Here is a 12,419-nt window from a genome sequence, read left to right as displayed (position 1 = left end):
TAGCACGGCAAATCTAAAATCTTGCATTTGAGTTAAAAAAATCCTGTTGGGCAATTGCATAAGGAAGAATATCTTACTTGAGGGTGATTCATGTGAGAAATAATGATTTTGATTGGCCATAGATTTATTGTGAGCTAAGAGAATTCAATAACTATTCAAGATGCTAAAAAGTATCTTGAACTTCATTAATGAAGGTAGGCAATGATCCTGCAGTATGTATTAATCAGAGCACAACTGGAGGTCCATTGTCAATTCTGAGAGCTAAATTTGAAAAAAGAAATATAGACAGAAAACTTGAGCAATATCCATAGGTGACCAGAATGATCAAGTGTCTGTAAACCAAAGCTAGGAGAAGTGATGGAAGGCCTGGAAAAGATAAATCTTAGAGTTAAGACAATATTTTCCTCAGCTATGTCCAATGGGTCAAAGTTAGAAAAGGTAGCTTTCAGCTTTGTATAACAATCAGAATGATTTTTAAGGCAACCCCATGGGCTACTCTGGAAAGCAGTATTCTTACTATCCCCACTATCCTTAGAAGTACTCAAACAGGATTTATTAGCACTAGCAACCAGGGATATTGTTTCTATAGAGAAAATTCCAGATTTGAGTGGAAGACTGGAATAGATGACTTTATATTATATTATCTTCTAATTATAAACTTCTGAATTTTCACATTATGATACTGTTTACCTTCTTTTTTTTCCCTTCCACACCTTAAAAATTAAAAAAAAAACTATAGGAAGAAAATATAGCTGGATAGATAGAAGGCTAGATAGATATTTAGGAGCTAGTAGATGATTTTGTTTTTTATATTCATGAAGAAACAGCATTGGTCTAAGTGAGCTATTTGTGATCAGCAATAACTCCCTGCCACATTACACACATAATTAAAAATGTCAGTTTTTATCCCATATCCAATGGATTTTTAAAAGTAGCATAGAGATTTTGGTTTCTTGAAAGGGAAAAAGAAAGAATGAAAATCATTCATGTCTTTTTACCTTCTTTTTCTCCATCATGTCATATAATTAAGAGGGCCTGAATCAAGGTCATGAAAACTCAAGCTGTTTGATTTGGAATGAAAGAAAATCAAAGAGAACAGATGATACATGGGATGTGGAAATGAATTTCAAGTTGGACAAGAGCCCAGTTTTTTAGTAATGTGAAGTCGATCATTTTTCTTTTTTGCCTGAGAAGGGAAATGACTGTACATTAGATGTTCTATGACCTTTGTGACAGTTCCAACTCATCCAGTTGTCAAACTCTGTCCTCTCTTAAAAAAGTTACCTTGGATTTATAATACTTTCAGGCTTATAGCAATCTAATTTAGGCAGAAAAAATGGTCTGTGGCGCTAAATGTTTTTCAAGTTTTTATTTTTTGCTACAAAAATACTATAGTTACTATTTCATGTCATTTTTCCTTTAATGGAGTCAGAGTGCAATCTAAAATTTTAAAGTAAGTGTGAAGCAAACCTATGGTACAGAATTGTTATTTACCTGGTTGGTGCTGGCCAACTCCTGGAGCAAGTTGACGTGAGTTTCATCTTCAACTGTGACACGGAATACCTTCTCACTGAATGGTGAAATAACAGAAGAGGAAGAGAAATTTTAAATTGGGTATTACATTAATATTTTTGGGTTAGCAAGGAAACTTGCTCTTTTAAGGAGTTGTTTGCTTACCCTTCGAAGTGCTCACCAGAATGGTGAGCAGATGTTAGGGCCACAGTCGCGAGAACCAAGAGTGCCAACATTTTGCCTGACTAGGTCTTTTGGGTGTGTTTTGCCTGCTTTTATAGTTCAGGGTATTTGTTTTCTTCTTATGATTGCCAATAGGCACTATCAAATTTTGATTAATAGTTTTCCTGGCATTGTTGCCTTGGTAGCTGTGTAAAGTCTGAGAGGCTATCTCTCTCCACACCTGTGGAAACAGAACAAACAGTCTCAACTTCAACCTATCTAATTTTGATGTCAGACCTTGAATAGTCTGGAGATAAGTGAATTTTAAATAAAACCTATTTTTAGTCTGTATTTTTATTTCATTTTGAGTTGAGAATTACATGGAATAAATTCTATAGATTTAAGTGTAAATTTTGATGAGTTTTAACAAATGTATATGCCCATGTAATAAACATCTGCATCAAGGTACAGGACATTATCATCACTCTGAGAAGTTCTTTTAATATCTTCTAGTTTGTTCCTCCCTCAGGCAACCACTATTCAGATTTCTAGCTTCATGCATTAATTTTGCATCTATGAAAGCTTCATGTAACTGAGATCATACTATATGTATTTCTTTGTTTCTGGCTTCTTTCAAGATATTGTTTTTGAGATTTATTAGTATTTTTGTTTGCATTATTGGTTTGTTCCTTTATATTAATGAGTTATATTCCATTGCATGAATATTTGGAAAATATATTCCACAATTTGATTTCCTATTTTCCTGTTGATGGATATTTATATTTTTCCAATTCTGTGTTATTATGAATAAAGCTACCATAATAATTATTATGCAAATCTTTTTATTGACATGTTTTAATTTGGAAAGGAGGTAAGTAAGAGTGGAATTGCTAAATAATGTAGACGAGTTCTAACATTATAAGATTTTGTCATTTTTTTTCAGTGTTTTTATCATTTAAGTTTTTACCAGTATCCAGTTGCTTTTTTTTCTCTCCAACATTTTGGTATTATTAATTTTGGTAATTCTAGTGTTTTAGTGAGCCTACAGTAGTATTTAATTGCAGTTTTAATTTGTATTTTCCTGATGCTGAGCATCTTTTTATGTATTTATTGATCATTTGTAAATCCTCTGAAATGAAGCATCTATTGAAGTCTTTTGTCTTTTTAAAGAAATTTGTTGTTTGCTTTTGAAAATTGTTTTATAGCAGTTCTTTATACATTCTGGATACAAATCTACTATATTAGAATGGTTATCATCAATACATTAACAAACAACAAGTGGCGGTGAGGATGTGGAGAAAGGGGAACACTTTTACACTGCAGGTGGGAATGCAGATTGATGCAGCCACTGTGGAAAACAGTATGAAGATACTTCAAAAGATTAACAATGGATCTGCTTTTTGACCCAGCCATCCCACTTCTGGGAATATATCTGAAGGACACCAAAACACTAATTTGGAAGAACATAAGCAAGACATTGTGATAATTTTATAAAATTACAAAGTGTAATGTCTTACAAAAATTTTCAGATTGAATCTCAATGGACTTGAGTTTCCTTTTTGCTCAATACCTCCACCCTCTGTGTTTATTGCAATGTTATTTACAGTTGCCAAGATATAGCAGCCCAAGCGTCTCTCAGTAGATGCGTGGATAAAACAACTATAGGACATTTACACAGTGGAATACTACTCAGCCATAAAAAAAGAAGAAAGACTTACCATTTTTAACAGTATGGATGGACTTAGAGAACATTATGCTAAGTGAAGTAAGCCAGTCTGAGAAAGATAAATACCATATGATTTCACTCATATGTGGAATCTAAGGAATAAACTGAACACACAAAATGGATACAGACTTACAGATAGAGAGCAGGCTGACATTTTTTGAAAATGCTTTTCTTTCCCTATTGAATTACATTGGTGTCTGTTGAAATTCATTTGGCTGTATATGTGTGGGGTAATTTCTGGACTTTCTATTGTGTTCCATTGGCTTATATGTCTAATTTTATACAATCGTCACAATGTTTTGGTTACTATGCTATATAGTAAGTCTTAAGGTAATATAGCGTGTAAGTCCTTCAAGTCTGTTCTTTTCCAAGATTGTTTTGGCTCTTTAAGTACTTGACATTTCAATATATATAGTAATATCAATTTGTCAATTTCCATGAAATATTTTTCTGGAATTTTGATTCTATTTGGAATTTTGAATCTATAGAGAAATTTGGGGAGAATTGATAAAATAATGATATTGAGTCTTTCAACTCATATACATGTTATCTTTGTACGTTAATGTGGGTCTTTGTCAAAAAGTGCAAAGAGTGTGAGATTTTATCCTATTTAATTCCTTTAAGATAAAAAGTTATCCTGCCAGAGTTTTATAGATGCTAACAGAAGAGAATAAAATTCTGGGTCAGAACCAAAGGACTTTATTATCTGTGGCACAGTGGGCAGCATACGCTTTTTATTTGTGTTCTTTTACTCCCCAGTCTCATGGAATGATATGAAGGTGGAATTATGTTTGGTACACAGATTTTGTTTAGGAAACTCAATTTTATGAGGGGACTGCTAGAAAATCTGCCCAGCCTTTGTGCCTTTATTATCCTGGAGTGCAAACAGAACTTTCTTTTGCCTTACAAGGAGACACTATTTCTGACTTCCAAGCTTTTTACTGTACAAATATCTTTGAAAAGATAGTTCAGAATAAAAGCTGACCTAGGACATGCAGAAACAGAGGACTCCATGGAGAACTGTCTCTCAACAATACCTACACCTTTCTATATATTCTTGATTTCTGGTGAATTTTATTGTAAGAATGCTACTCTCTTGGTTCACTCTGATTAATCTGACTGACAGAGGCTGGGGCCAACTCCATTACATTTGTCTAATGTAACATTTAATTAAGATTAATATCAGCAGGACTTCAAGCAGCATGAGGAAACCAGTCTGTAACACTGACCTTAGCCATGCCTTCCCAAGGTACTACACCCAATCAGCTGAAAAAATTCCATAAACCATCAGTGTCTGCTTTAGAAAGCCAGGTAGCTTCCTATATTTCAGTATTGACTATTCCACTTCATCTGAGGCAATAATACAGGTACAACAGAATCTGTTAGGTATTGCACAGACTTTACCACATCCTGCAAGGAGGGCATCTAGGGCAATTCTATCATGGACACCAATTCTGGTCTCAACTAGCTAGATGAAATGGAGAGAATTCAATATTTATGTAACTGTAAGTTCAACAATAGTGCTGGCTTCAAAAATTCAGTTGATGATGTTTGTTAAGCCTGGGTCTCTCTTTTTGGTCAGTTCTGCCATATAATTAACAAGATGACCACTATTTGTCCAGTTTTGCATCCTGCTTGCCAATCTTACTGGAAAGATAATTTCTTCTTCCCCAAAATTCTATAAAAAAAATTTCAGGTTGAATATCAGTGGACTGAGTTTGCACATGTGCTTCCCTGTCTTTGAAGCAATTCTGTGGTCAGGATAATGAGATGTACTGATGGCCAGGCCCAAGTCATTTAACAAATCCTAGGCCCTTGGCATAGGCTGTACACAAAATATTTAATAGAGCTATTACTGCTGCTCTTCCCACCTTTCTTGTGATCGATCTTGAGCAGTCCTCACTTTTCTTTGTCACCAGCTCCTAGTCAAAGTCATGGTCATAAGTCACTGCCCTAGCTACAAGAGAGGCTGGAAAAGTGGTAGCCTGATTTTTAACTTAGGTGGTAGGAGGGGTCTCTGACTCCTATGGCTCCTTAGCTAGAGCACTCTGCAAATTTGAAGAAGGGGTTCAGATCTGGATGACTAAAAAGAATGTCAAATATACACTAAAGGAGGATATAGTAATTTTTGGGTGACTTGTGGTGTTGTACTTGCAACTGTAAGTATACTAGACAGTTTATTTCAATTGATGCTTTATGAATCCAAGTAGAAGACAATTAGGACTTTCAGTTAGTAATTAAAATTTGTTTTTGTTAGTTGCAATAATTTTTTATAGATATTGAAGTTTCTGCTTCCCATCTTATATTTATATATCTAAATTCTTTTTTATGTGCAGCTTTGGGGGTTAATAAGCCAAGAAGCTCCTTTGTGTCTATTTGTGTTTACTATAACAGCGTGAGATTTTGGAGAGTCTGTAAACTACCCCATTGTGTTATAATTCATCCTATGTGTTGTCTCAGTTTCTGGTAAAACATTTCCCCAAGCATATTCCATGGTGTTAAAGAGGAAAGGGTTCTGAGGTCAAATGTGTCTGCTTTAAACTAAAACAAACAAACCCTTTTAGTGTAGGGCTCTTTAGAGTCTTTAATGCATATTGAAAATCATCAAAAAGGCACTCTGATACAGCATTTCCCAAATGTATCTCACAGTGGAGTGCCAGGTTAGTTATGTCCAGCTAACATGAGATAACTTAGGACCATTGCTACGTTCCAATATGTTTGGCTATGGAACATTTTCTTCAAAAGCATCAGTTAGATCCAGTGATTTTGGGAACATATTTTGGAAAATTAGTCTGAGTTCACAAATGGAATCACATTAAATTAAAAGTTTGGCCCTTTGGATTCTTGGTGTGTTTTGTTCAAGGTCAAAAAGTTTATTTTGACTTAAATTTTAAGGTCACTGATTTAAGTGCTATGTAGCATTCAGAAATTAAAAAAAGGCTTGATTTCTATTCTTCAGGCCCTGCAGTGCCAAGCATGCAATAGGTAGGCATGAATATTAAGGGAGTAATTTTCTTGACATCTTTCTTTTTTGTTTTAGAATGTACGTTTAACAACTGGGTCAATTGATGATCCTTGGCAAACCATCCTCTCAACTTGAATGTTACATCAAACTGATAAGTGAGGAGTAAATAGAGGACTCTTTTTCACTATAGGACCAGATGATACAAGAGAAGACAGGTAAATCAGGGGATGTGTAATTTCTGTTAAATCAGATAAAACAGTTCTAATGACTTGGAGGAGTTAAAGTGCTTTGTACATGTATTTGTGATTATTGTATGTTGAATAGGAAAAATTTTATGTAGTAATTTATTCTTTCAGTTCTGGATGGTGTAGCTCAGTGGATTGAGCACCAGCCTGTGAACCAAAGGGTCACCAGTTCAATTACTGGTGAGGGCACATACCTGGGTTGCAGACCAGGTCTCCAGTAGGGGGTGCATGAGAGACAACCACACACTAATGTTTTTCTCCCTTTCTGCTTCCTTTCCTCTCTGTATAAAAATATATATATTTTTTAAAAGAATTCTAGTCTTAGAGGAAATAAAAAATTATTCTTTCAGAAATTCTTACAGATATGTCATCATCATATCAGTCTCATATCCTATCATCAATTGTTAGACCATTTGCTATGAAAGGAGAACACTGTTGCTTCAATTCTGATGTCAAATACACAAAAGAGGTCAAGGTCTGTTGAAGATGGTGGAGGAGTAAATGAAAGCTACATTAACCTCCTCCCAGGACCAATCTGGAATTGCAAATAAATTGTAGAAAAATCATCTTGAATAACCAAGTGAACAATAGCTAGAGAGAAACCTTGCAACCATGGACAGACAGAAGAAAACACTTCAGCACAACAAGACTGGTAGGGAGTGGGGAGGAGACATGAGGGAGCTGACTGGGCTCCCATGTATGGCAGCTGAAGTGCCAGAGGGATATTTCAGTGGCCGGGGGGATCTCCCTGAGAAGTGTGGGATCTAGACCCTAAGCTAGGCTCTCAAGCCTATAGCACAAGAGCTGGAAAAGAACCCAGATAGCATCCAGCTGTGAAAAAGCACCAGGGGTTCTGTTAGCCAGGGAGAGATGGCTGAAGATGCAGAGAGCCTTTTAAAAGGCCAAAAGCAAAAAATTTCATTTGCAGATACTTACCTTGGATGCTGGCAAAGGGAGGGCAGAGTGGACTAGAGATACTTGAGGATAGTCTGGGGTTGGTGCCTTTGGGGAGAGAACTGAGGGAACAACCACCAGGATCCATGTACTGTGTCATTCTCTATACTGCAGGAGCCATCTCTCTCAGGCAGAGCATTCCCTTTTGAATGGCATCCACCTGAGGGGACACAATAGTCTCACCCACAGGAATTACTCTGCACCAGCCTGTAGAGTTTAAGCCTGACAGCTGATTCCAGCTTGATTAGATTAACAACTGGTCGGTTCCCTGATTGTTTAGTTTAACAACTAAGGTGGAAAATATAAAGAAGCAGCCAAAATGGGAAGACAAAAAAACAGACCCCAGGTGAAAGGACAAGAGAATTTTCCAGAAGAACTAGATAAAATGGAAGTAAGTAATTTATCAGATAGAGAATTTTTAGAGTAATGATTATAGGGATACTCAACAGCATGAATAAAGATATAGAAACCATACAAAAGGACAGTCAGAAATAAAGAATGCAATATCTGAGATAAAATATACACTGTACGGAATAAACAGTAGGTGAGATGAAGTAGAGGATCATCTCAGTGTTTTGGAAGGCAAGGTAGAAAAAAAAACACCCTAGCAGAGCAGCAAAAGAAAAAGAGTTTTTAAAAAATGAGGAATGTTTAAGAAATCTTTGGAAAAACATGAAGCATAACAACATCTGCATCATGAGGCTACCAGAAGAAGAAGAGAGTGAGCAAGGGATCAAGAACATATTTGAAGAAATAATGATGGAAAACTTCCTTAATATGGTGAAGGAAAAAGTCACACAAGTCCAGGAAGCTCAGAGAGTCCCAAACAGTTTGGACCCAAAGAGGTCTACACTGAGACACATCATAATTAAAATGACAAGGCTTCAAGGAAAAAGAGAGAATCCTAACAGCCACAAGAGACCTTGTGTACCTACAAGGGAGCACCAATTAGACTTTCATCTGATTACTCATTAGAAACATTTCAGGCCAGAGGGGAGTGGTGTGAAATATTCAAGGTGATGAAAAGTAAGGACCTAAAACCAAGGCTACTTTACCTAGCAAGGCTATCATTTAAAATTAAAGAAGAAATAAAGAGCTTCTTAGACAAGAAAAGGCTAAAGGTTTGGTGTTAACACCAAACAAATACTGCAACAAATGTTAAAAGGCTTGATTTAAGAAGAAGTAGAATAAGAAAAAGAGAAAGAAAAAAAAATAGGGGAAAACAGTCTAATAATAAAATGGCACTATATACATAACTATCAGTAATCACCTTAAATATAAATGACTTAAATGCTCTAACCAAAAGACAGAGAGTAACTGAATCGATAAGAAGATAAGACCTAAACATATGCTGCCTCCTAGAGATCCATCTCAGAGCAAAAGATACACACAGATTTCAAGTAATGGGTTGGAAATGGACATTTCATACAAATGGAAGAGAGAAAAAAAGCTAGGGTAGCAGCCCTTATATCTGACAAAATAAACCTTAAAACCAATGCAAACCAAGGATTGTAAGAGACAAAGAAGGATACTACATAATGATAAAAAGGGAACAATCCAACAAGAGGATATAACCCTAGTAAACATTTATACACCCAACATAGGTGAACCTAAATATGTAAAGCAACTCCTGATGGACATTAAAGGAGAGAATGACAGAAACACAGCCATAGTTGTGGATTTTAATACTCCATTGACTTCAATGGATAGATCTTTCATGCGGAAAATCAACAAGGAGACCATGACTTAAATGACACAAGACCAAATAGATTTATTGGTGTCTTCAGAGAAGTTCACCTTTAAGCAGCATAATTTAGACACTTTTCAAGTGCACATGGAACATTTTCTAGGATAGATCACATGCTAGGACACAAAATATGTCTCAATAAATTTAAGAAGATTGAAATTAGATCAAGCATCTTTTCTGACCACAGTGCTATGAAACTAGAAATCAATCTAAGAAGAACACTGAGAAACACACAAAGACATGGAAGCTAATAACATGATATTACACAGTGAGTGGGTCAACAATGAGATCAAGGGAGAAATCAAAAGATACCTTGAAACAAATGAAAATGGGGACATAATAATACAAAATCTGCGGGACACTGAGAAAACAATCCTAAGAGCAAAATTCATAGCACTAAAGGTCCATCTCAAAAAAATAAAAAAAAGAAGCTCGAATAAACACTCTAACTTCACACTTAAAGGGACTTGAAAAGGAACAACAAACAAAGCTCAATGTGAGTAGACAGAAGGAAATAATTAAGATCAGAGGAGAAATAAGAAAAATAGAGATAAAAAATGATACAAAAGATAAATGAATCCAAGAGCTGGTTCTTTGAAAAGATAAACAAGATTTACAAATCTTTAACCACAGTCATCAAGAAAAAAAGGGAGAGGACCCAAATAAATAAAATAAGAAATGAGAGAGGAGAAATAACAACTGACACCAAAGAAATACAAAGGATTGTAAGAAAATATTATGAACAATTATATGCCAACCAACTGGACAACATGGAGGAAATGGATAAATTTCTAGAAATACACAATTTTCTGAAAATAAATCAGGAAGAATCAGAGAATCTGAATAGATAGATTATACATAACAAAATTGAAGCAGTAACAACAACAACAAAAAAACTCCCAAAAAACAAAAGCCCTGGCCCAGACGGCTTCGAAGGTGAATTTTACCAAATATTCTGAGAGGAACTAACACCTCTCCTTCTCAAACTATTTCATAAAATTCAAGAGGAGAGAAGACTCCCAAACTCATTTTACAACACCAACATGATCCCAATTCCAAAACCAGAAAAAGACACTACAGTGAAAGCATACTATAAGTCAATATCACTGATGAACATAGATTCTAAAATTGATTCTAAGGATGTTACAACATTTGTAAATCAGTAAATGTGATTTACCACATACACAACATTAAGGATAAAAACCACATGATTATATCAGGAAAAAACCAAGATGGCAGAGGAATGAATGGAAGTCACACTGACCTCCTCCCAAGACCAATCTGGAATTATCTCTAAATTGTGGAGAAATCACCTGGAACAAACAACTGAACAATGGCCAGCGAAGAGCCTTATAACTTCAGACAGACAGAAGAATCAGCTTTAGCACAACCCAACTGGTAAAGTGTGTGGAAGAGATGAGAAGGCGGGCAGGGTACCTATGGGCGGCAACACAAGAAGGATATATAAATGGCCAGTTGGATCCCCTTGGGATGAGCGGGATCTAAACCATAAGTGGGGATCTTCAGCCTACAGCACCAGAGCCCAAAAAGTACACAGATAACAGCCAGCTGCAAAACGTGGCAGGGTTGCTCTCTGCAAGAGACAGGTGGCTGGAGGCACAAAGAGCCCTTTAAAGGGCCAACATATAAATTTTTATTTGCAGCCACTTACCCTGGTCTCCAGCAAAGGTGGGGGCACAGTGGACTAGAGACGCCTGAGGAGAGACTGAGGAAGGAGGCTTTGGGGAGAGAATTGAGAGACTAGCCAGCGGGATCTCAGTGCTGGCTCAACCCCCATGCAGCAGCAGCCATCTTGCTCAGGCAGTCCACTCCCCTGAGCCGCTACAGCAAGAGAGGACACAATAGCCCTACCCCCAGGAGGGACTCTGCCCTGGCCCGGTGGTGCCTAAGCCTGACTGCTGAGTACAGAGTGGCAGACACAGATAGTATATCCTTGGTTAAAGGGGGCACAGAGTGGTCTGGAGATGCTTGAGGAGAGACTGGGGAAAGAGGCTTTGGGGAGAGAATAGAGAGAGTAGCCAGCAGGATCCCGATGCTGACTCATCCCTCATACAGCAGCAGCTATCTGGCTCAGGCAGACCACTCCCCAGAGTGGTAATTAACAGCTGAAGGAGACAGCCACAGAGAGTAGATTCCTGGAAGTCTTGAATAGACTGCCTGAGGTCAGACAGGGTCAACATCTGACATCATCAGAAGCAGGTCCAGAAAGAAAAAAAACAGCAGTCTTCTACCATAGAAGTTCACACCACAAAGTCAGGAAATCAAGACAGATTAATGTAAGAAGCAGAAACAAAAGAGAAGAGTTTCACAAATAATGGGAAGACAAAGAAACACCCATCAGTCGAAGGGAAAGGAGGAATCCCCAGAAAGAGAACTGAATGAAATAGAGGCAAGTAAACTATCAGATGTGTAGTTCAAAACAACAATTCTAAGGAAGCTCAATGAGCTCAGTGAGCTCAGAGAGAATTACAAAAAACTACAGGGAAACTGCAAAGAACTTACTGTAAACTATATTAGCATGGAAAAGAATATAGAAACTATCAATAAGAGACAAGAGGAAATGAATGCAATTTCTGAATTGAAGAACACAGTAGAAGGAATCAAAAGCAGGCTAGATGAAGCAGAGGATAGAATCTGCGAGCTGAAGGGTAAGGTAGAATAAGACTCCCAGAAAGAGCAAGAAAATGAAAAAAGACTAAAAAAGAATGAAGAGGCATTTAGAGAAATGCAGGACAACCTGAAATGTGATAATATCCATATAATAGGGATACCAGAAGGAGAAGAGGATGAGGAAGGGATAGAGAACCTGTTTGAAAAGGTAATGATGGAAAACTTCCCTAATTTGTGGAAAGAAAAAGTCACAGAGGTCCAGGAAGCACAGAGGGTCTCACTTAAGAAGAACCCAGTGAGGCTCACTCCAAGACACATCATCATTAAAATGCAAATATCAAAGACAAACAGAGAACCCTAAAGGCAGCAAGGGAGAAAGAGGTAGTAACATATAAGGGAGCCCCTGTACGGCTAGCAGCTGACTTCTCAGCAGAAACACTACAAGCCAGAAAGGAATGGCAAGAAATATTCCAAGTA

The 12,419-nt window shown here is 36.9% G+C and overlaps 1 protein-coding gene across 1 annotated transcript in view; it reads right to left on the bottom strand.

Annotated features, from left to right (window-relative positions):
* The window catches only part of CPB1 (carboxypeptidase B1), a 43,359-nt gene extending 41,611 nt beyond the window's left edge, over nt 1–1,748 (bottom strand). Inside the window, exons 1-2 of the mRNA XM_054585281.1 lie at nt 1,678–1,748; nt 1,495–1,570 (exon numbers count right to left, since the gene is read on the bottom strand). Coding sequence (XP_054441256.1) covers nt 1,495–1,570; nt 1,678–1,748 — 147 coding nt within the window. The remainder of the gene's footprint in view (nt 1–1,494; nt 1,571–1,677) is intronic.
* Between the last annotated feature and the right edge of the window lie 10,671 nt (nt 1,749–12,419).

Source organism: Pteronotus mesoamericanus, unplaced genomic scaffold (assembly GCF_021234165.1).
Source record: "Pteronotus mesoamericanus isolate MK-2021 breed Mesoamerican mustached bat unplaced genomic scaffold, CSHL_Meso_final contig_82, whole genome shotgun sequence".
NCBI classification, from domain to species: domain Eukaryota; kingdom Metazoa; phylum Chordata; class Mammalia; order Chiroptera; family Mormoopidae; genus Pteronotus; species Pteronotus mesoamericanus.
This window is presented reverse-complemented; position numbering and strand designations above follow the sequence as displayed.